Here is a 25,300-nt window from a genome sequence, read left to right on the forward strand (position 1 = left end):
CCTCTCGGGAGCAAAGGTATCATGGGGAGAAAACAAGAGCAGTAACAGAGAGGAGGACAACGGAGAACGGTCGACATGAGGCAAGTCATATCTATAGATCTGTATATAAACTGTATACAGTCTCCTACTATAGTATTTGATTAGGATTTTATTGACTTGGCAAGAGATGCGCTTTAGTTTCTACTATGACTTTACTTATTCCCTCGGGGTGAAGCTATAGGGGTTGCAGAGGGAACACTCACAACCAAACCTTGGATGTAGGGGCCCGGTTACAGACTTTGCATTGGCCCACAAGGTTACATGTACAGCCCTCCTAAGGGTGACTAAAGTGTTCTGCACTCTGCTGATGCGTCGAGAACTACCAACAAGTATATTGAAGACCTAAAATCCAGAGAAAAGGATGGTCAATAGGGATTACAGAAAGTATTAACCCATTATGATATTACTATCTAGCCACCATCTGGATATTTGTGGTGAAATTATGTTTTATATAAAATCTCCCAAAATTTTTACCTTTTTGGAAAGAGCAGCCAGGACCCAGACACGGTATTTCTGTGATTTATTCCCTTGTATACTATATGTATGTTGTCCCGCGTCTTGCAGAAGAAGACTATCACTGGGATTTTTGATTAGTCGTCTTAAAGGGGTACTCAGGTGAAAATGTTTTTCTTTCGAATCAGCTAGTTCTAGAAAGTTATATAAATTTTTAATTTACTTCTATTTAAAAATCTCAAGTCTTCCCATTCTTATCAGCTGCTGTATGTCCTGCAGGAAATGATGTATTCTTTTAGTCTGACAGTGCTCTTTGCTGCTACATATCTGTCAGGCTGTATCTTTGTCTCCAGGTTCTGGCACCTTCTAGTAATATCCACCGTCCTCTACTCTAATGGATACTGCATTGAGCTGACCGGACTGTTTGGTCGGATCTCCTCTCCTGGGTTTCCAAAGCCTTACCACAATGAGCAGACTATGACGTGGGATATAAGAGTTCCTGAAGGACATCGCATCAAGCTTTATTTCAGCCACTTCAACCTGGAATTGTCATATTTGTGTGAATACGATTATGTGGAGGTACGGAGATCAGAAAATGAGGCACATGACACTAGTAGAGATGACACATCTCTCTTTAGATGGATGCCACAGAAGGATCAAATAAGATCCTGAGTAATCTTGGGCATCTCTCTTTGGTGAAGACTTGTTGGACAGGAGCCTAGGTACAAAGGACACTGTTGGCTGGGATGAAATTCATAGGAACCGTCACTGTTTACTTCCTGTCGATAAAATCTGCCCTGTCTTGTGGAGGACACATGGGTACATTGCTCTTTACATTTACAGGAAAGTGTATCAGCCGTGAACCTTTGCGCCCTACATGACCAGGCCAGATATCTATTCTCTGCAAGGTGGTGGGTTTGTTTAATTGTGGAGATTACCAAGCCAGGATAGGAATAGGCAATGCATCCAAGAAAAAAAGTAGGCTAAGTAGCTCTTCTCTAGAAGGGAAAGAAGGGCTGTCTCCTTAGTGCCACCTACTGGAGTGGGTTCAACCCCTTAAAGGAAACCTGTCACCCCAGCACTCAGGGCAGAGCCCACCCGACCCCCTGGTAGAGTCTGATGATACTTACCCCCTTCTGCCAGTCCAGCTCCCGAAGCTGGTCCCACTGCAGAGAGAAATCACCGCCCAATGGTTGCACGCTCAATATGTAAATGATAGGAGATGAGTCCGACATTGGACTCATCTTTTCTCATTTACATAGTGAGCGCACAGACTGTCATACCGCAATTTCTCCATGGCAGGACCGGCTTTGGGAGTGGGTAAGTATTGGGGCTCTACCAGGGGGTCGGGTGGGCTCTGCCGCCAGGTGCTGGGGTGAGGTTGCATACTTCTTTTCCAGGTAACCTTGCATCGTCTATTCCCAATGAGAAACATTACCCTCTCGGCCCCACTCTCCACCACCAGCCACAATCTACAGATAGTTAGTGATGAGCGAACCACCACCCATTGGAGTAACATCCCTGAATGTCAATTCTTAACCCCCAAAAGAGCCTTGAAACTTGACTCAGGATTATCAGCCAAACCAGAATCTCCTCCAAAAGGAAGAGTCATCAAAACGTTTGGTTTTGCTGAACTTGAACACTTGGCATTGGACTGCAGAAGTTAAATGCAGTCCTAAGGCTACCGGGGAAAACATTGATCAAGCCATAGGCCTTAGGACTGCATCCAAGTTCTTCAGCCATCGGAGGTCAAATACCAAGCGCTCGGGTTTGGCAAAACCGTACGTTTGGCGAATTTGCTCATCACTAGAGTTGATGACTCTTCCTTTTGGAGGAGATTCTGGTTTGGCTGATAATACCCAGTCCTGTTTGAAGGCTCATTTATGGGTTAAAATTGAGGGATGTTACTCCAATGGGTGGCACCAACAAGTTTCCTTTCCTTCTACTTTATTGGTAGTAAACATTGATGATCCCTACTGAAAAATTGCAGAAATCTTGAAAATGTTCAGGAAATCATACAAAGAACTGAGGTTTATTCAAGACTGGTATACTATCTCTAATTCCATCCCATTTCCATATGCCTTATTAAAGTATGCTGATGTAATGGAGGGGGTTCCTCAGCTGGTACCCAGGCTGTCTCATCTGATCAGCTCTACTTAAAAGCCCCTTCTTTTAACCAGTGGAAAACTAATAACAAAGAACACTCTCACTTTGTAAGGCGGCACTGCCGGTTTTCTGTAGCCGTGGAGCAGTGCATCATGGGACCTCAGATTACTGCCATCCATATGGGTAAAGTAGGTGGGGCTAAATTTCCATCTGATTGATATGCAAGGAGTAAACCATCTAAAACAACTGTACAAAAGCAGTAAAGCAAAGTATTTGCAAATTTGCTCCCCTTTCATTTTACATTTTATATGCACGATGTCTCCGCCAGTAACACCCCGTGACCGATCGATTATAAGCGGCTAATCATTAGACCAAAAGAGTTAACTGACTAGGCGCAAAATCCACTGTACACGACTAGATGTGTCTCAATTTCATGCCAGTCAAACCATCGGAATGAATTACGTTCCACAAAGTTTCCATTTCTATTTGTGTTTTAGCACAATTAACTGAACACATCAAGCATCTGTATCCATTTCTTACTGGGAATGAACAGCGAGACAAACTGCCCTTAAATTAGGACATCTCAGCTGCAGTAGCCTGTATACACTCAACCAAATGCCTTATAGAATATCCACAGGGGGCTCAGGACGGTCCCAGCCCTGTCTACCTATGTGCTTCCTGGTACAGATTTTTCTCCAAATCCAACAAAAATTGGTGTCCCGTGCATGGGATGCAACAAAAATTTTCTAAGCAGATCTTTGCTGGTGGGGCAGAAGAACATCCACCGTGGCTCCAGAACACGTCCATATTGGTTTTGTAGTCCACAAAAACCCAGTTTTGCAATTCATGGATAGCTCACTGAGTGTTGGCTGCCCACAATCCTGAACCATAAGACCAATAGAAGCCTAGGAGCTCTGGTCATGGTAATAGAATACAATGTGTTCCTTACCGTCCGCAGTTGTAGAGATTATGCACTCTTTTCTACAGATATGTACAAGGGGCCTTAATGAAGATGAAATGCTGATAATTAGGGTCTAGTCTTTAGGTAAATCTGCCGATTCTCGAATTTCTGCAATGCACATGGGATTCTGTAAAATTAGTATCACAAAAAAAAACAAAAAACTTTTGACATGTCTGTGTAACACACAGAAGAAAATAGAAAAATTGCTACAGCAAACTGCAAGTGTCAGGACTCACCACATATACTCCCCCCAGCATACATACGATAAAAACCTGTTCTAAAGATTTTTTTTTATTTTTTTTTTAAATCAGGTTCATAGCAAACCATTTGATCAAGTAGAACGTACCAACTCACCATTTTAAGGTGACCCCATATAGAGTTGAACCCTATACTAGCTACTGGCCTCTCTCGGACTATAAGTCTACAAAACTGGGCATACAGGATTAACTAAACTCTGTGTAAAACACCCACAAGATCTGGGTGGAGTGTATGGCTAAAAGGAGGCAGCCCCTCCACAAACGAATAGCCAGCACTCCATTCACACTTGTTCAAACTGTGCAGTTTAAACGCTGCTGTGGCTAACATACAAACTTGTGCACTTTATCCATATGGATGGCAGCCGTAAGTATGAAATCTCAAAACTTTTATGCCTAGTGCATGGTCCTGGGTGGCTGTCGGAGAATGGAATAGGAAGTAAAGGAGTCTTGCCGCTCCTCATCAGGCTTGGCATTGAAGTGCCCGGTTCTGTTGACTCCGTATAGCACATTTATATTGCACTCACAGTTCTTACACATGAAATGAGGTATGTTGATCTGCTTGTGTAATAGTAACAGTCACTGTCTTCATCCTCAGCTTAAATCGCAGGGGAAGGTGGTGTCTCGATTCTGCGGCACGGAGTCTACAGATACTGAGAAAGCCCCGGAAAATTCTAACTTCTACTCCCTGGATAATAAGATGACCGTGACCTTCGTAAGCGACTACTCCAATGAGAAGGAGTTCAGCGGCTTTGAAGCTTTCTACGCGGCTGAAGGTAATGACTAGGAGTGAAAACCTAAGGCCGCGTTCTCACATTTCCACATCCCTGTTTCTTAACCAGTAGCTGTTGGCGCGGTTTCGGCCGCATTGGTGAATACAAATTTATGTTGAAGCGTAAATTATCCAGTGCTAAAAAACATGGCCACTTTCTTCCAGAGTAAGCACCACGATGGTCTCCAGTTTGGGTGCAGGTTTTGTAACTCATTCCCTCTCCGGTCAAGTACACTGCTGCCAGTAGTTTATTCAGCTATAAATTGGGCTGTGGAGGTGAAGATCATCATGGAGATCAAATCAGTGAGGCTAGAAAAGTAATGTTTCATTTGTTTCATTATACGACTTTCTATAGATATCGATGAATGTGAAAAACCTGATGAAGACACGGAGGTGTGTGACCACTACTGCCACAATCACATTGGGGGACACTACTGCAGCTGCCGAGCCGGCTTCAAACTGCACACAGACAAGAAAACCTGCCTCAGTAAGTATGAGAACGTCATTGTGGAATCATTATGGAATAAAAAAAAGTGTTGGATCCTATTTAGTATTAAATAGTATCCAAGTATCTGTATACGTATATGCATAAAGTCGGGCAAGATGGCTCAATTTACGGTCCTTTTACATGGCCTGATATGGGGCCTGCAAGAATACAAAGTAGCGTTGATCGTGTGGCTGGGCTGCATGACCATCGCTGTATTGTTCATACGGCCATTTAAGTGTATTGCTATTGGACGGAAAACTCCTGTTTACATGGGGAAATGTGTGGCAGGTGACACCAGTATATAGATAACAAAGACACAAGTACAGTGACCAGTAACACCAGTGTATAGATAACAGAGTTGTACATAACTGTTGTTCACAACTCTTGCTTCCTGTAGAATGGCCTTTATAAGGGTGACTGAACATGCCCTGGTGTGTTTCTGATTTATCTATATGGGACAGGTCCTGCCTATCATTGCCTATGGCCTATGGGAAGTTTTTGTCCTGCCTTTTTCTGCTGTCAGGGTAGAAAACCCTCTTTAAAACTTAATGCTTATCTATTAGGCATAAGGAAATCCAGATTAAAGGGAGTTCTCCAGGAAAAGTCAATAGCCCATCCTCACCCCTGCCACCTAGCTTGTCGGTACCTGCACTGCACTGAGAACGGAGCCAGAAACAATTGGCTTCTTTCTCTTTGTAGCGGCTACAGAACCTTACTGCTACTTCTAAATAGATTAGAAAACCGACTGCTTTTCGCTTCACTCTAAGGGCCCTATCACACCAAACGATTCTCAGCCGTACTTGGCCGATTATGCACAATGTGCATAATGTCAACATGCACAATGTCAGCCGATTGTGGTTTTTCAACATGTTGAAACGGCACAATCATTTCAGCGTCGGTCTCCTAATCGTCACCCTGGCCAATCGGAGCGGCGGCAGCAGACTGCGGCTGACTTCACAGGGCCACCTGGCTAGTCTAAGGATTGTCTCCTTCTGTTCCCTTCTCGCTGTCTGTGTGTATAATAGCCAGGTGGGCGCCCGCTTTCCCCTTAATATTGTGCCGTGTAATAGGCCTTACAGTGGTGGGAATGGCTGACTGGCGGGGTGCCCGGTGCCCCTCATGGAAAACGACTTTTATTTAGAAAATATTTTAGATACATAAATATGAATCATAAAGGGCCTAGATAGGATCTGAACTCCCCCCCCCCTAAAATGAGGGACAGTTGGGGTACGGATCACACCCCTGAATATTGTCATTTTTCTGTCTTATAGAGCAGTAAAACCCCTTCGAACAAGAAAGAAAGTGTCAGAACTGACGCCCAACCATCCAAATCTGCGAAAATCATGCTTCACAATCATAAGATCACAACTTTGATCTTTGCTACTATGTAACTCTGTAATAAATCATCTGATTATATCACGTGTGTTTCATCTGCCTAATAAATAGTTTCTCCTCTCCTCCATGTTATCAAAGCAATGATACAGGATAACGCCTGTGGTATGGATACAGTCTTGTTGGTTATACCAGGAAGGTGCTGTTATTTGGCATATCTTACCATTGTCTTAGTATCATTATCATGTCATGTTGAGGCATTTCGCTTCAATATTCCATAACATAATCAGTGTCACTCTGACCTCCTGGACCAACACAGATTGAGAGAGTAAAAGAACTAAGGTACATCTTATAACTTTTGGTCGGAAAAGCAATGTACTGCTGGTACATTCGCATTAAGGTGGCCATTTTTATTGGGCAAAAGTTGGCATAACACATCTAATTTAATGGGTATGGGTGTGTCTTGACCCTGTAGATATCTGGGAAAGGGAGATAAGCTGCTGTTAGAGGAGTCTGGCAGTGACTAATTCCTATTTCCCCACTGAAAACATATGCACCAGGCCAGTACAAGAATACTATGTATGGGGTAGAATAGCTGCCAACTAGAGATGAGCGAACCTGGAGCATGCTCGAGTTGATCCGAACCTGAACTTTCGGCATTTGATTAGCGGTGGCTGCTGAACTTGGATAAAGCCCTAAGGCTATGTGGAAAACATGGATATAGTCATTGGCTGTATACGTGTTTTCCAGACATCCTTAGGGCTTTATCCAAGTTCAGCAGCCACCGCTAATCCATTGCCAAAAGTTCGGATCCGGATCGACTCGAACCCGGTTCGCTCATATCTACTGCCAACCAATGGCTAATAAAGGCTTTATACACTGCTTTGAGAGGGACATCTCTATGTGCCTTGATAAATCAAAACCTTTATATAGATTGGGTGTACCACGAATTGGGTTAGGAATTGCATTGTCCCTTTAAGCAGCTAGTCTTTGCTGCAGGGGCCACTATCACTACTAAGGTGGTCCTATTGATGGTGGTGCTTGGCTCAGTGGACCGAGAGACTCTGGTTCGAGCCATCGAGAGGACAGTCGGAGACAAGTCTGGGTAGTGGCTAATGTTTTGGTCTAGCAGTACGTGTTAGAGTCAGGCAGATGGGTCATGGTGGGCAGTATACGTTTATAGTTGATGAAGCCGGGGTCATACTCAGAGCAGTCGAAAGTAGTGCACAGGTGTAAGCAGAAAAAAAAAATAGTCAGGAATGCAGGCAGGGGAACAGGGAACTTTTTTCCGGGGTAAGGTTTAGCAGGTAAGGCTGCCTGATACACCAGAAGATTGCAGGTGAAAGGTAGGGGAAGGATTTGGGTGTGTGCACTGGCACCAAAATAAAGCTCATGTGTACCCTATGGCCAATCTGGAAAGACAACAGGAACAACAGTAGCATGTGAGGAATCGATGCAGAGAAGGTAACCTGGAGGCCCTGCCTACCGGGAGCGCTGGTGTGTCGGTACAGACTGCCAACATTACACTGGAGAAGAGTGAGAAAAAAAGTCATCCATGATAGCCATCCAGGAAACGAAAAATCTGCATAATTCAAAGATTCAACCATAGCTTCCTCTCAATATATATATTGTCAGTGAGATGTTATAATGTTTCTTCCATGAGAAACTTAGAGAGGGCATTCGATGTCGCCATTAGACAAGGTTGGCCAAATCAGTGGACACCCATGTTTTTCGTTCCCATCCCAGAGCGCAAATATTAAAGCCAAGCAAAAAGGTCAAGATCCATTTAACAAATTGGTAATGTTTATTCCGAGATAATCTGGCCCCAGTACAGCCAGTTACACCGGTGTATTCAATAGTTTTAGAAAAAGAAAATGAGTCATATTGTGCAAAATGATTGAGCATGTTTAGGGCAAAACTTTCCGAAAGCCGTGTAGAGGTGGGGAGGGGGTGCTCTGAAGACTATGACTAACTTAAGGTTCTCACCAAAACTTAAGACTTGATATAAAACTTGATCATTAAGGTATGTCTCTTTCTTTTAGTTTCGTGTGACACTGTGACCTATACAAAAAGTTCAGGAGAGATTGAAAGTCCAGACTTTCCCGGGATCTACCCTAAACTGACCAACTGCAGATATCAGATCCAGGCTGAAGAGGGATTCTCCATCCTCCTGAGGTTCCTGCACTTTGATGTAGAGTCACATCCAGATGTTGCATGTCCTTATGACCGCCTTCAGGTAAGAGACAAATTATAAGATAACTTCCATAGAAAACCTCTCTTCTGCTCTGGACAGTTCCTGACATGGACAGAGGTGGCAGCAGAGAGCACTGTGTCAGACTGGAAAGAATACCCCAATTCCTGCAGGACATACAGCAGCTGATAAGAACAGGAAGACTGTACATTTTTAAATAGGCGCAATTTACAAACCTGTATAACTTTTTGATGTCAGGGGAACCATTGTCTTCAAAACTTTTAAAGTTTGTAAAATTCCACCAGAAAGGATCCAATGTACACAGAAATATCCATTTTATATTTGATAATTCTCCATACCAAGATAATTACTACCAGGAACAGAGGGTTTCTTTAAGTCCCCCAGTAAGTGTAGCTTGCAGTTCTATTCCATGGCGTTTGTGTGTCCTACTTTCAGTCTGTGCCACAGAGGGCCCTGAAGCTGTTTAACAAGTTCACCGTTGAGACTGATCCTGAGTAAATAGAGGGGGAAGCCCGCTGGCTGCCACCCCAGTTGACTGAAAATGAGATTTTTTTTTGTTTCTGTGACAGCAGGACCGCTAATTGTTTTCACCATCCCTGTCTTCGAGTTTGCTGCTGACTAGAATTTATGCGCCTTCCTGTTTTGTCCTTTTGATCTGTCCATCACTTTGGAAACAAAATATGACAGTGACAGAGGAGAAGGATGGCAATTTTTTGAGGGTCAGTGACCCAGATCTACATATCATTATATCACTGTAAACAGGGCGGATATCTGTATCCATATACACCACATTAAGGTGTATAAAGGTCATGGGGTGCAATGCCCTCTTTAGAACCTTCTTCCATAAGCCGGATAGGATACCTTACAGTGTCTATTAGGCCCAGTCCATATCCCTTGGCGTACATGGTCAGTCATTTCTATAACTTGAAATGTATACTCAACAGCGCCATCTCTCCAGTAAAATCAGATAAGCGGCTATGAAGTGTTCAGCTTCAAACGAGAAAGTCCTTTCGGAGTAATAGGCAATGTGGTTTCAACAAACTTTGTATAGAGCAATTGACAGAACAAGCAAATATAGGAAACTTTGAAATATATCTTATCAGGCAAAAATGCTTTCTTCTATAGAAATGTCATTTATGGTAAGTTCACACATTCAGCTTTTAAATCGGAATTAATAAAAAATATAAGCAGGAATCTATCTGAAAAGAAGAGAAATACTTTTCCTTTATGACATGTCCTCCATTTGTAATCTGTTCCATGCTTTGGCTTTAATAATTGCAATTAGAAACCTGACTGTGAGAACACAGCCGTACAAGACTAATGATTTTAATTAATTAATTAATGATTTTTATGTGCTTAATTCAAATATCACAAGGAAAAATGTGAATTGGCTCTAGTTTCTATGATATGGAAGAGTTCTCATGTTACTGTTTTGTGAATTGTATAGAATACAGTATAATAGCCGACATATTTATTACTTCTGCAATCATAAGGAAGCAAGTTTACTGTTCATAAACTTTTTAAATATATTCATAGGAAACTATGTGAAATCAACTACAATTTACAGGCAGATCCAAGAATTTTTACAAATTAATTATGTTTATTGAACTCTGGAATGTAGGTCCTCAATGGCTACTCGGTGCATTTACACGTCTTTTGTATTCATACATGGGATTGTCTCTGATAACTGTCCAACAGTAATCTGCAAGCATTGATGGGTTCCATGAAAGCTAGGTTCACACTGCGTTTCTGCATCCTGTTTTTTTCAACCGTTTTTTGCAACGGACACAAAAACGTAGCTGACACTACTCTTGTGTCCATAAAAAAACGGATTCGTTTTTTTTTTATAATGGAAGTCAATGGAAGAACGGATGCACACAAATGCATTCCTTTTTTCATCTGTTTTTTTGCAAAAAACGGATTGCAAAAACGCAGCGTGAACCTAGCCTTACCCTGATACCATTTTTCCATTTTGATCATTCTAATGCTGCGTTTACACGTAACGATTATCGTTAGATTTTGCACGATAACAATAGAATTTGAACGATAATTGTACGTGTAAACGCAGCAAACGATCAAACGACGAGCGAGAAATTGTTCATTTTGATCTTACATGTTCTTAAATCGTCATTCGTCGTTAGCAAAAAATTTGCAGATCGTCCCGTGTAAACAGTCGTTCACCGATTTAACCTATGTGCGAGATAGGCTTAAGCGATCGCAAAACGATTTTTCCGTATATCGTTCTGTCTAAACGCTGATCATTATAAAAAAAAATTGTTACTTCAAAATCATTAATCGTACCATTGGGCGAATTATCGCTCCGTGTAAACGCAGCATAAGATGATGCAATATACCAGTTGATGATGCAATACTGATGATGCAAACTTTCCCAGTATTGTATCACAGGCTGTGAGAAATATAGAAAGTATGTCAATATCTTGAACATTAGAGCCAATTTCAAAATTTGAACATCATTTTTGATCTCAGCACCCCAAAATTAGTTAAGATCAACTGTTTTCATGTTGGAACCTTTTTGGCTGTTGACCAGTGTAATGGGCAGATAACTGTGCTGCTCCTCATGTACACACAGCACAGCTTGCCCTAAAGTGTCCCTTGAAATCACACATACTAAAACAAACTTCTAAGCCGGGGAGGAACTTTTGGCCCTCCAGCTGTTGCAAAACTACAACTCCCATCATGCCTGGACAGCCTTCCGATATGACAGATTTGTTAGTGTATTAGGCTGATTGATGAATCTAGCACATCCCAAGACTGTCTAGTCTAACTTTAGACCAAATATTAGTTAGCTTTAATGTGCCAGAATTAAGTACAATTCTTGGAACACCTAAACCCGTCCCCCTTTTTACCAAGGTCATGTTCCCATCATAAAAGTGTTAATAAAAGTCTCAAAAACCAATAGTAAATGTAGCAGAAATAATATAGGATGATTTGGGGTTAGGGTTCTTTGCAATAGTAAGGGTCCTATTAGACAAAGCGATTTTTAACCATTAGCGATTAACGATAGCAAACAAGCTGTTTATCGTTAACCTGAAATCGTTCACCATATTACACAGAACGATAGTCGTTAGTTACGATTGTTAAAACGATCGTTTACTCCGTCTGATCCCAGCAAAAGAAGGAACGATTTGGAATTACGCTAAACTTTTAGTGAACGAATGTAGTATTACAGCGAAAGATTATCAAACGATTAACAATGATTTAAGGCTTAGATCTATAGGCCCTATTACACGTGCCAATTCAGAGGCGCAAGGGCGCCCGACCTATCAGGTCAGCGCTCGCTTGCTCCTTGTTATTTGCTCGCTGCTGGTCCTATTACACACACAGACAGCAAGCAGGAAGTGCGGGGATGGCCGCATGGGGGGGCTCCTTGGGCGATCGTTAGATCGCCCATGCAGCCCATAAGGGATAGTGGCGGTCTGCAGCCATCGCTCCTGGTACACCAAACGATGGCAGCAGATCGTTGTTAAAAAACAACGATCAGCCAACATAATGCATGGCTGCTGATCGTTGCCTTCTATTACACAAAGCAATTATCGTCCGTAATGGCCGATAATCGTCTAAAACGGCCAATAACACATGTAATACCGACCAACCCGGGAAATATGGAGTGCTCCAGTTTTGTTCTCGATGTTCCATTGGATATGTGCCTTTGCACCCTTCCGGGTGTATACTGTTTTGTTGGTTTTATAACATTTGAAAACTGAATAAAATTGAGAATTAAAAAAAAAAAGAAAAAACGGCCGATAATTGCTTTGTGTATTAGAGCCTTAAATGAACAATCAACGACACGGAAACAATTTTTGACTGTTGTCTGCAATTACACAGAACAATTATGGTTTAAGTTTGAAAGATGTAACGACTTTCCGCACGATAATGGTCCTGTGTATTAGGGCCACTGTGACTCCATGGGAGATAAGCCACCACACAATACAGAGGGGCACAGATACAAAGGAGTCTGGCAGTGGCTTACTCCTCTCTCCTATCTGAAACCACATTCGCACTCTGCTATCTAAAGTATACAGGCAGCTTCAGGTCCAGTACCCTTCTATATTTAACCCATAATGCCATGACCTCACTCTAGTAGTATACGGTGTGTATGGATACTTGTATGGTTTCGGTGCCTAGTTTATTGGTAGCTAGGAATGTGCACTGGGTTTCTTGCGATGTTATCGCGTTCCAGCATACAGCAAAAAAATGTTTTTTTAGCTTCTGTTTCTGTTGCTTTTCACCTAAAATGAGAAAGCCAGTGAAGTCGAAGATTTATCTTGGCCGCGTGTCTTTAAATGCTTGAAACATGATCTATGGACGCTGATGAAATGGCCTCAGCTTTATAAGCGCAGAAAAATCCATTCGATAAATACGACACTTTTGCTATTTGATACGGTGTCCTCGGGGACCCTGGTAATTTTCCAGTTTTTCGCTCTGTTTAATCTTCATTTTAGACCTGACAGAATCTGTCCAGAAGACGCCAGAATTCCTTGTTTCTCCTCCTGCTACTTAGGAGACACAGTATGACCTGTAACCCCTTCACAAACTTGAGCCTACATGTAAAAGAACACAGGATACGTTGTTGTGACAAGATACAGCTGACATGAATCTATTCCAAAGAGCATTATCCTCCCAAAATAATAATAATAATAAAAAAAAAAAATACCACTAAATATAAAATTCCTCCATTTTGGGGAAAACGGAGTGAAAGCAAATATGGTTACTATGATCACTTTCATAGGTATCGCTAAACACATTAGCCCATTTGATTTCCCAGTAACAGATCTGACATGGCGCCCATATATATATATATATATATAGGTATCCCCCGAGTTTCTGAAAAAAACTAATAGCTTGTAATTCCTTTCATTTACAAAAAAAATGATTCCTTAACCAAAATAAATAGCTGCAAAGTCTTGGCCACTAGGAGTCTCCCTTCCCTGTAATCTGCTGTCCACTGTCTATTGTCAGGAAAAATGTGTCTCTAGTAACAGGTAGAGCAGGACACAACACAGGAAGTGGGATGTGGCATGTGCTAGAAATGGGAAGAGTGAGACTTGGAACCTGCATCTATACAAGGTACATTAAGGCTTCCCTTTCATCTCTTATTTACTTTCTGCTGATAGCACCTTGCAAAGCTGGTGTGTCTGTATCCTCTTCTCCCCCCATATGTCATCTAGAGTTGTGTACTGTATAACTCATCCCCTAGTACAGAGCAGTTTGGTCAGTGCTTAGGATAACCATTTCCTTGCTGTGATGCTGTCATGTCTGCTCACAGCGCACCTTGCAAAAAAAACCAGTGCATCAGTAACCCCTTAACCCTCCATCTATAGTGCAAGCCTGTTCAGTGCACTTTCACAAGCACTGTGCCATGGCATAGCATAGGAGTGTATGCAGGTTCTTGAAAATCATATCTCAGTCAGAAATGACTATCCTGACAACATGGCCATTCTTAAAGTCAAAGAGTTCTGCTGCAGTCTGTTCTCGTCCATTTGTGCAATGGTCCTTTAGCTGTTTACTGGTGCCGAACTGCAACTGTGGTGGAGGTCCTGAAACTTGTAATGCAGTGTGATTGTAGCCTACTGGTAAGGTTTTAATAGTTGAATGCTGATCAGTACTCACCTTTCTATGCTCTACCGGTGTATAAAGAGTCAGATCCCTTTCTTTTAAGTATACAGCGCATATGGCCAGAATTATCGACCCATTGATAAGATGATTTACACAAGACATCTGAATTTTCTCTTTCAGATCACGGCTGGTGGGAAAGATCTCCCTCCTCTCTGCGGTGACACTTTACCATCAGAAATTGACACAAGGAGCAGAAGGGTGGACATTGTATTTACAACGGATGGATCAGGACATCACACTGGATGGAAAATACAATATACAACCGTAGGTCAGAACCGTTATTATATTATATAGTCCTTTATTTCTACTTTATAGAGCACTAGAAGCAATGTGAATAAAACCTACAGGGCAAAAAGGACATCCCTTACGATTGTCACCATCAGCAGAAAGCCGACTGTATTCTACAGACAGACCACTCACACGACTCCAATCTCACTAGCAGGTGGATTTCTTTTCTTGTATGGATATAATGGAACATATATGGAGGAAAGTATTGGGTCACCTAAGAATTACACCTATACGAGCTTTTAGGACATCTCATTCTATGTGCTTAGGCATTAATTTGAAGTCACTTCTCCATTGCTGGAATAACACTACAACACCTTCTACTCTTCTGGGTAGACTTTGGTAATAATTTGAGGGTGTTTATGGGAACGTTTGCCTAGCCATCTGGTAGAGAATTTGTGAGGTCAGAAACTGATGTTGGAGGCAGGCCGGCTCACAATATTGTTCTTGACCAACCAGTTTACTAAAGCCAATAATACCGAGAATACCAGTTTACGAGGGACAAACATTACCACCACTCACTGACTATTATCACCACTGCTATTGAACAAAATACACTGTGCAAAGACCAGTATCACCTCATGCAGTGATCATATAGCAGTAAATATCAGCTCTACACAGACCCTATAGCAGTAAATATCAGCTCTACACAGACCCTGCACACCATAAGTGACTACAGTGCAGTTACAGCCAATGACTCAGAAGGGGCATCCTCATTGAGTAAATCACATAGGGCTTCTTCTTCAATCGCAGTTCCTCACTTCTCCTTTTCTTCTCCACCCGGCCATAATAAGAACTTCTTTCAGCCCTGACTCGTCCCCATGGAATCTGCAAGAAAAAAAAATAAACATTTTGGGCTTCTCACTCATGTGCCATTATTATCTTCCACATCTATTTTGCCCCATCTGCACACTCATATAGTAGTTGGCCCTCTCTGTCTCCATATAAGTTAGAACCATCTGTGCCACCCATATAGTAGTTAGGCCCCTCTGTGCCCCCCATATAGTAGTCAGGCCACCCTCTGTGCACCTATGTAGTAGTTAGGTCTCCCTATGCGGGTAGCCTCCCCAGTAGGTAGTATACCATATATATCTAATTCCCTCTTGGTAGTCTCCCTGGCAGGTAGCCATCCCCTTGTAAATAACACCTCGAGTAAAAAGCCCACCAGTAAGTAGTATTTTCAGTGTTGGCATCCATCTGTAGGTAATACCCCCTGCTAGTTAAAAGCCACCCCTTAGGCAGGAGCCTGTTGGTAAGTTCCCCTGCTACTTAGCCCCCTTCCAACCCATATAGGCATCTCCCCTCGTAGTGAGCCGCCTCCCCCTAAGTAGTCATCTACCCTGGTAGTTAGCCCTTCTCCTCTCCATGTAGACATCTCCCCTGGTAATAATTTCCACCATGCAGGCAACCCCCTCTCACTCTATACATCCTACTGTAAATTAACCCCCTCCCTCCATGTACACATACCACTGTAAATTAACCCCCTCTGCCTATGTAGGCAATCCATGTGTAAAAAAAACAAAAATCAGTACTCACCAAGCTGCAGACCAGCAGACCTCTAGCGTCTCCTTCCTCTCTTTTGGCTTGAGACAGAATTCTGCCTGCAGTCACAAGAGTTATTGGCCATTGGCTCCCCGCCCTGTCAGTCAGAGCCCTGTGTTTAACTGCGAGTGTTAATTGGATCCGGGCTGTTTGGCGGACATTTTCAGCACCCAGGAGGCCCACTCAGCCGCCGGGTGCTACAAGTGATCTCAGAGGGCCCAGTCCATACGGCAGGCCCTGTTTATTCAGTGCTTAGGGTAACCATTTCCTTTCATTAATACAAGATCATATTCCATAGATCAGTGATCCCTATCCAGAAGGCCACATAAAATAGGTGGAATCTAACGCAATGGCTTCTCTCTGCAAAATATAGAAAAGGAAGCAACATCTTGATGAAGGGATTAACATACACTAGGAGGGGAACCCTAAATTGAATGCACATGCCTGACCCCGATGACTGGCCTCTGCCTGTAAACTTTTAATGAAAAGAACCAGATTTTATCCCCAACTGCTCCCCCCCATCTTACTAGCCAGTCCCCTGTGGTGGGTTATATAGATGTTGTCATTGCCTTCTAAAGGTCACTCCTGCTAAAGCAATGCTTCTATGGTTATTTTCACGTTTTTCTATAACACGTCCATTGTGGGTGAGTTTTCACAGCCCCCCACATGTCATTCATTTGATCCACAGGCCGCACTCTTTCCTGGCAACTTTCCAGGGTTACTCTTGTAATTGCAGCGATTGATGATAAGTATCTGGCTCCGCTCCCTGCGTCTTCTAATCCAAGGTCAGGAATAAAAATACAAAAACGAAGGTTTATTCCACACCAGTAATTACATTTACGTTAAGATATTCAGATTACGGCTCCAGCCCGGGAGATGTGAGCGATAATAAAAACAGGCGGCCATGCTGTTATCAGGCATCTACTCGCCCGGCAGATGTGCCTGACACACAGTGGCTGGAGAGATTCAATGCCAAGTGCAAAAGAAAAAAGTAAGAATGTGATTCTTTTTCTTCTTTTTTTTAGCTCTTCCGTGTCCTGATCCTGTGCTGCCATCTAGAGGTAGTTTTAATCCTGTCAAGAAGACCTATGTGGTAAAGGATCATCTTTCGCTTTCCTGTGAGAAAGGATACGCATTGGAAGAGGTAAGACTAGGCAGAAGTTGGAAAACTGATGCCATTGACTCAACAAATGTGCTATCTGATAGATTTGGATGAAGATTTGTCTTCATAGTTAACACATCCCTAGAAACCTTTCCTCATTGTACTAGATGGGAAACAGAATGAAAACGCATTTACAGCAGGAATATATCTACTATAATACAGCCCGTATATACAAGACTACAACTACTATAATACTGCTCCTATATACAAATATATAACTACTATAATACAGCTCCTATATACAGGAATATAACTACTATAATACTGCTCCTATATACAGGAATATAACTACTATAATACTGCTCCCTATATACAAAAATATAACTACTATAATACTGCTCCTATATACAGGGATATAACTACTATAATACTGCCCCTATATACAGGGATATAACTACTATAATACTGCTCCTATATACAAGAATATAGCTACTATAATACTGCCCCTATATACAAGAATATAACTACTATAATACTGCTCCCTATATACAGGAATATACTACTATAATACTGCTCCTATATACAAGAATATAACTACTATAAAACTACTCCTATATACAGGGATATAACTACTATAATACTGCCCCTATATACAGGGATATAACTACTATAATACTGCTCCTATATACAAGAATATAGCTACTATAATACTGCCCCTATATACAAGAATATAACTACTATAATACTGCTCCCTATATACAGGAATATACTACTATAATACTGCTCCTATATACAAGAATATAACTACTATAAAACTACTCCTATATACAAGAATATAACTACTATAATACTGCTCCTATATACAGGAATATAACTACTATAATACTGCTCCCTATATACATGAATATAACTACTATAATATGCACAAGCCAAAAAGACAGAAATGGCTGCACATCGCACCCATGGCCGACACGAAAGCTTATTCAGCTACATTTAAAACCAACATCAGAAGTTAGTTTATAATTTGGCCAAACCATATTGCCTCATGTACCACGTGCATTTTGGGTTTGGTCCTGTGACAGTGGGGTTGCAGGGCCATTCCATGGCCTCACTTCCCAGCATGTGCACGCCTTGCGGAGGAGGCAGTCACTGACTGACACGGTACAGAGTTAGCAAAGGGACCCGTGTGAACCAGGGTACCTGCACAGGGTACACGGGGCAGTATGGTTTGATCAAATTGTATACCAAATTCCTGGTGTTTGTTTTTAAAGTAGCTTAGCGGCTTTAGTATCAGCCATAGGTGTGAGGTGCAGCTGCACTCTTCTCTCCATTTCACATTTTATAACTACTATAATACTGCCCCTATATACAGGAATATAACTACTATAATAGGTAAACAAGAAGGTAAGAGTAAAGAAGCGTGCACTCACCGATACTGTATGCCGTTGACAATCTTTATTGGCGGTTACTTCCGAAAATGCAGGGAGGGGTGTGTGCGGGCAAGTGTGTCCTCACAGGTAGACTACTACTACTACAGGTTGTCTACCTGTGAGGATACACTTGCCCGCACACCCCCCTCCCTGCATGTTCGGAAGTAACCACCAATAAAGATTCCCAACGGGATACAGTATCGGTGAGTGCACGCTTCTTTACTCTTACCTTCTTGTATACCACTTATCTGCTCAAGCGGAGCACCCTGAGTTTCGTAGCCTTACTGGTGATACGCTACAGATCTCCACTTAGGATCCAGGTGCCGGAGATTGCCGGGACGGTGCAGTTCACTCCTCCCCCCCATTGATAACTACTATAATACTGCTCCTATATACAAGAATATAACTACTATAATACTGCTCCTATATACAAGAATATAAATACTATAATACTGCTCCTATATACAAGAATATAACTACTATAATACTGCTCCTATACACAGAAATATAACTACTATAATACTGCTCCTATATACAAGAATATAATTACTATAATACTGCTCCTATATACAAGAATATAACTACTATAATACTGCTCCTATATACAGAAATATAACTACTATAATACTGCTCCTATATACAAGAATATAACTACTATAATACTGCCTCCTATATAAAAGAATATAATTACTATAATACTGCCCCCTATATACAAGAATATAACTACTATAATACTGCTCCTATATACAGGAATATAACTACTATAATACTGCCTCCTATATACAAGAATATAACTACTATAATACTGCTCCTATATACAGAAATAGAACTACTATAATACTGCTCCTATATACAAGAATATAATTACTATAATACTGCTCCTATATACAAGAATATAACTACTATAATACTGCTCCTATATACAGAAATATAACTACTATAATACTGCTCCTATATACAAGAATATAACTACTATAATACTGCCTCCTATATACAAGAATATAATTACTATAATACTGCCCCCTATATACAAGAATATAACTACTATAATACTGCTCCTATATACAGGAATATAACTACTATAATACTGCCTCCTATATACAAGAATATAACTACTATAATACTGCTTCCTATATACAAGAATATAACTACTATAATACTGCTCCTATATACAAGAATATAACTACTATAATACTGCTCCTATATACAGGAATATAACTACTCTAATACTGCCCCCTATATACAAGAATATAACTACTATAATGCGGTTCAGGGAAGAAACAGAGTGCTGCACCTCACACCTATGGCTGATACTAGTGCCGCTTGGCTAAATAAAAAACACATCAGAATTTTGTGTATGAATTGATCAAGCCATACTGCCCCATGTACCTCGTGCCGGTATCTGATACACATGGGTCCCTACACTAAGTCCACACCGTGCCAGTCAGTGGCCACCAACCCCGCAGGCGTGCACAGCCAGGGAATGGGGGCCATGGGACGGCCCTGCGACCCCCATGCCACAGGACCAGACCCAAAAACACCACACCAGAACCCGGCCAGCACAGCCGGCGGAGAAGGTCGCCCCCAAGCAGCACAAGTCTGGATAAGATATTACACTCACCATAGCTGCAGCAAACAGAATGGGAAAAAACAGGAGGGATTAAAACCATGTGCACTCAGGTGTCTCCTGCTAATTGCGGTCATGTGGGTCTCACCAGGAGGAGTGCAAAACAACTATATAACTACTATAATACTGCTCCTATATACAAGAATATAACTACTATAATACTGCTCCTATATACAATAATATAACTACTATAATACTGCCTCCTATGGACAAAACCAAGACTTTGTCCTCTAAGTGAATCAGATGTTTCCCTTGCTGGTTCCCTCCCTTCTCTAGCACACAGTCTTTTTTCCCTCTCTTGTTTATTGTGAATTTTTTGAATGAGGTTTCTTAAAATTGAGAGGTGCTGCAGGCAGGTACAGAGGGTGAATTGGCTTCTGGAAGGAAATGCCATTCCTCTTATGAAACAAACTATAGGGTACAAACCCACACACCGTATACACAGCAGATACGCAACAAATACGCAGCAGATTTGTTGGTACAGATTTGATGCTGTGTTCAGTTATTTAGATCTAATCTGCTGCGTATTTGCTGCGTACCGCAGCAGTAAATACGCTGCTTATACGGTGTGTGGGTTTATACCCATAATGACAAGTTTGCTTAAAGTTCTGCAAAAACTTCCCTGAAAAGTTGTCACCTTCATTTATTTCAGGTGTAAGCATTACTCAATGTGCTGCCTCAGTATACAGTATTATATTAGATGTAGTCATGGGAGGGTACAGTCACATCACAGAGATGTCAGCATTATATGGCTGGTAACAACTCTGTTGAGATCAGAGACATGAGTTACATGCTGTAATAAGAGCTCAGCCTCATGCTGACAGGCAGAATATAACTGGTATTATTATTGCTGAGCTTATTAGTATACGTATATGCTGCTGCAGTGTCTTTTTACAGAAACTGCAACTTTTTTCACCTCCTCTTGTAAAAAAAACAGGAATACAAAGTGATCAAAAAGTACCTATAAAAACTATAGCTCAGACTATGCAATAGAAAGTTTATTGACCAGCCCTGTCACATAAAAAAAGTTATGGTAATAATAGGTCAACTGAAAAAATTAAATTATTTTTTTACGTGTTCTTACTGTGCAAAAGTAGTAAAACATCAAACACGACATATAAAAATTATTTTGAAAAGTATCATAAGAAAAAATTAATTACAGAATTGATTGATTTTCTTCATCTCACCATGACGTAATAGAATAAAAAAATTCTTAAAAAAATAAAGAAAAAGGTGCAAAACTAGTAAAACATAAAAACTAAACTTTCAATTTTCATATTATATTGCTGTAATCGTACAGCAAGGTGACTGCCCTAAAAAAAAAAAAAAAACCCAAACAATTGCCTTTATTTTAGGAAAAAAATTATTAATGTTTGCTTTAATATTAACTAAAAAACAAAAATTACCTTAATTGCTTTGAGACACCTAAACTGTTATAAAAAAAAATGGTATTTCGGAAGTTTGTTATTTCATAGCTGAACTGGAAACTAAAAACAAATGCTTTGGAAATTTTCTTGAAAGTTTGTAAAATTGCTATGAAAATGTATAAAAAAAATTAAATAGATTAAAAAACATTTTTCAAAATTCTATTTTTTTTCCTATAAATGTAAAATGTATTGATATAAATGCTCCACTAAAATAATGTACAATGAAGTGCATAAAATAACATAAAAATAAAAAGCATTTCAACCATAAAGTGTCACACCTGAGGTCGATAAATAGGGGCCAAAATCTAAGAGGAAAAATTAATAAAGATTACTGCCCTAAGGGGCCAACATGTCTGCGGGTTCTCATCGTCACTCAGGTTTTATGACAGTCATGTAGAAGTTCTCACAACCTTGGTTGTCCTTTTCTTTCATAGAATGAGAATATAATAAATACATTCACTACCGAGTGCCGAAGCGATGGGACGTGGTCTAAACCTCTGCCGAAATGCAGCAGTAAGTTCTACTGACTAGTCCAAAGCATTTTCTGATAACGTTGCTTAACATCACCAGTGGGATCCATAGACAACTGTGTACCAGCCAGTCTGTGATGGTGTCATGGTGTTTACTGGTTATGATCCATAATCTCAGAGATCTGATGGTTTCAATTCATAAATACCTATCTGGTATTTAGGAACTGCGCTTTAGCATGTAGGCTAGAAGATGACGGCCGGGTGACTTTACAGAGACCTGATAGAGTCTCTGGTTACGCAGGCTCGCGTCACTGGCCTGGGGGCTCGTGCTGGGCTTAGCTGAGCCTCAAATTACAAGAACAGACTGACCAATGTACTAATGTATTGTTATCCAATGACCAGTTATAGACTGCGGCCCACCGGAAGTCCCCGACAACGGAAGTTTTACATTTGAAAATGAAAGCGACTCGACAACGTACGATGCACAAATTGTGTACAAATGTGCTAATATGTACAAGATGAAAGAAAATCTAGGTAAGGCGATTTACTATAGGTATGTATATGTAATATAATATGCAAGCACACAAATATTCAGATTGTAACAATTTCTTAACTGGGGGTTGTTGGTCGGATAGGAAACAAAGCCAACATTTTTGTTATTATTTCACAGCGCAATATCGGTGTGGAGAAGGACGACACTGGGTAGAGATTAAGACTGGCACTAAAACTCTCCCAACCTGTATCCCTGGTATGTAAAGGTCCACAACCAATCACGAGAACAAGGAGAGACAAGCACCCCTTCCTCTGCTCTGTGTCTATGAGACCTGGATGGCCCCACAGACTTACATCGGGAGACCAACCAGGTCACGTGAAGCAGAGCCTTAAGCATATACTTCTCCCAGCTCATTTTAGGGATCCATGGGGGGTTTTTACATTTACACCTTGAGTGATAAAAACTCTATGGCATATCTAAATTTTTTAATAATGACGGGCAGGATTTAAATACATTTTTGACGTGTATGTCAATGGTTTTGTTAGGTTGGGACCTCAGTCCGGAGACCATCATTCATTGTAAGGTATAGCCGGAAGAAACAAGTAGCTGTGCTCTCCACTCCCAGGCTTGTTGCTCAGTCCGACTCAGTGAGAGAGTTGGGCTTAATAGACACAGTAAGTTGGATCGAGTGATGAGCACACAGCCACGTGCACCATGCCAGAAGAAAGTAGGATCCAACATGCCTGTGGATTGGAGTTTTGAAGGCAGGTGTAAAAGTGGATGCATGCTAGATGACCAGCGATACGGGAGAAAAGGAATCGAACAGCATGCAATTGTTTGCAAAAAGTTCAAAGCATTTATTGCATTACCGAGAATACAGCAGCAACGCTTCAACCACAAACAATGATAAAGACTTTTGTGGTTGAAACGTTGCTACTGTATTCTCAGTAATGTAATAAAAGCTTGGGACTTTTTTCAAACAAATTAAGTCTGTGCTAGAGATGAGCGAATCGCCCCTGCAACTCCTTCCCGGGTGCTGGGAAAAGCTGGTTCCAGTCCAGAGAAGAACTGAGAGGTTTCCCAGGACTGGATCCAGCTTTTCCCAGCACCCAGGGAGGAGCGGAACAGAGTTGAAAGGCAGGCAGCTGATAAGCTCTTTGCTTCTTTTAGGCGGGTGAATTGTTCATTTCTAGTCTGTGTATCATGTCTAAGGTTTATTCAAATGACAATGCTTTAAAAGGGTAAAAGGGTATTCCCATCTGAGGTAGTTATCTTTGGAGCCAAATAAACTCATCATACTTACCTCCTCCAGTCCCCTACAGCTGCCGGGCCAACGTTCCTGGTCGCCCTATGGTCTTTGCTTCTTCCAGGTTGACTGCTGTCCCAGAAATCAGTGACTGACACAGGGCAGCACACAAACCAGAAGGTGCTGGGTGACCAGGTGATCAGAAGCATTGGCACAGCAGCTGTAGGGGACTGGAGGAGGCGAGTATAGCATATTTATAATTTTTATACAACTCCTAGTCGAGGAGAAAATGTTTCTTTTGCCCTTTTGGTTTAGAATACAAACTGTTATGAACATTATAAGGCACAGCTTTACACCTTGTACATTGATGCTTAATTTCAGAATGCGGCAAGAAAAAAATACAAGAACCAGAAGTCAAGGGCAGAGTAATCGGCGGTAAAAGAGCCAAGCTGGGCGATTTTCCATGGCAGGTTTACATACTCACTGAGTCCAATAAAGGAGGTGGGGCACTTCTTTACGACAAATGGATTATAACTGCTGCTCACGTTATCTCAGAAAAAAATCCCAATGAATTAACCTTAAAAATGGGATTTGTAAACAGAAGCGACACTAATTTCCATAAAGCAGTTGCCCAGTCCATTTTTATCCATCCAGACTATGTTGCCGCTACCTACAACAATGATATTGCGCTGATTAAACTGCAAGACAAAGTCCCGGTAAGTGAAAACATAATGCCAATCTGTCTTCCAACCAAGGACAAAAAATTTCAGGTTGGCCACACCGATGATTCTCACAGCATTGGGCAAGTGGCTGGATGGGGTCGAACAAAGAATGTATTGGAGGCAAGAATCCTACAATATGTGAACGTGAATGTTGTTGGTCAAGCTCAATGTAAGGCTGCCTTCCAGAAGCTAAATAATACAAACGTTGTAGTCACCGACAATATGTTCTGCGCTGGTTCGGAAGGTAAAGACTCTTGTGAAGGGGACAGTGGGGGAGCGCTGATATTTCAGGAAACACCCACCAAAAAATGGTTTATTGGAGGGATAGTATCCTGGGGAGCAGATGACTGTGGCTCTATCGATTTTTATGGTGTATATACTAAAGTAAACAACTATCTTGACTGGATACATGACACAATCAAGAAAAATGCTGCGTAACAAAAAAGCCCTCCAACCTTTCAGCTAGCCTGACACATTACTCCCTTAAGAAATACCCCCCCCCCCCCTATAAAACAACATTGATGGACTGTAAGTTCTCTGTGCTGGCCTTGTCCTGAATGAGAACTTTGTATAAAAAAAAATTCTAGTCTAGAACAGTAGTCATTTTAGCCAGGTAATGTTTGGTGTTCCTAAAGTGTCCGTCGTTATAACTTTCAAAGCCTAAATCAACAGTATATATGAAATAAAGCAAGTTTGCAATATA

The 25,300-nt window shown here is 41.3% G+C and overlaps 1 protein-coding gene across 2 annotated transcripts; it reads left to right on the forward strand.

Moving 5' to 3' along the window:
• LOC138769452 (mannan-binding lectin serine protease 2-like) lies at window positions 1–25,300 on the forward strand. 2 transcript variants are annotated; one of them, XM_069947947.1, is made up of 11 exons: window positions 1–80; window positions 846–1,071; window positions 4,412–4,589; window positions 4,941–5,072; window positions 8,447–8,640; window positions 14,374–14,521; window positions 17,106–17,224; window positions 22,101–22,179; window positions 22,539–22,670; window positions 22,807–22,884; window positions 24,257–25,300. In XM_069947947.1, exons 1-11 carry the CDS (start codon window positions 76–78, stop codon window positions 25,033–25,035), a joined length of 2,070 nt encoding a protein of 689 aa, XP_069804048.1. In that variant the 5' UTR covers window positions 1–75; the 3' UTR covers window positions 25,036–25,300. The 2 variants fall into 2 exon arrangements, with proteins under 2 accessions (XP_069804048.1, XP_069804049.1); XM_069947948.1 differs by lacking the exons at window positions 8,447–8,640; window positions 14,374–14,521; window positions 17,106–17,224; ... (2 more) ...; window positions 22,807–22,884; window positions 24,257–25,300 and adding an exon at window positions 6,344–6,491.

The sequence above is a fragment of the Dendropsophus ebraccatus genome, chromosome 12, assembly GCF_027789765.1.
Source record: "Dendropsophus ebraccatus isolate aDenEbr1 chromosome 12, aDenEbr1.pat, whole genome shotgun sequence".
Taxonomy (NCBI): domain Eukaryota; kingdom Metazoa; phylum Chordata; class Amphibia; order Anura; family Hylidae; genus Dendropsophus; species Dendropsophus ebraccatus.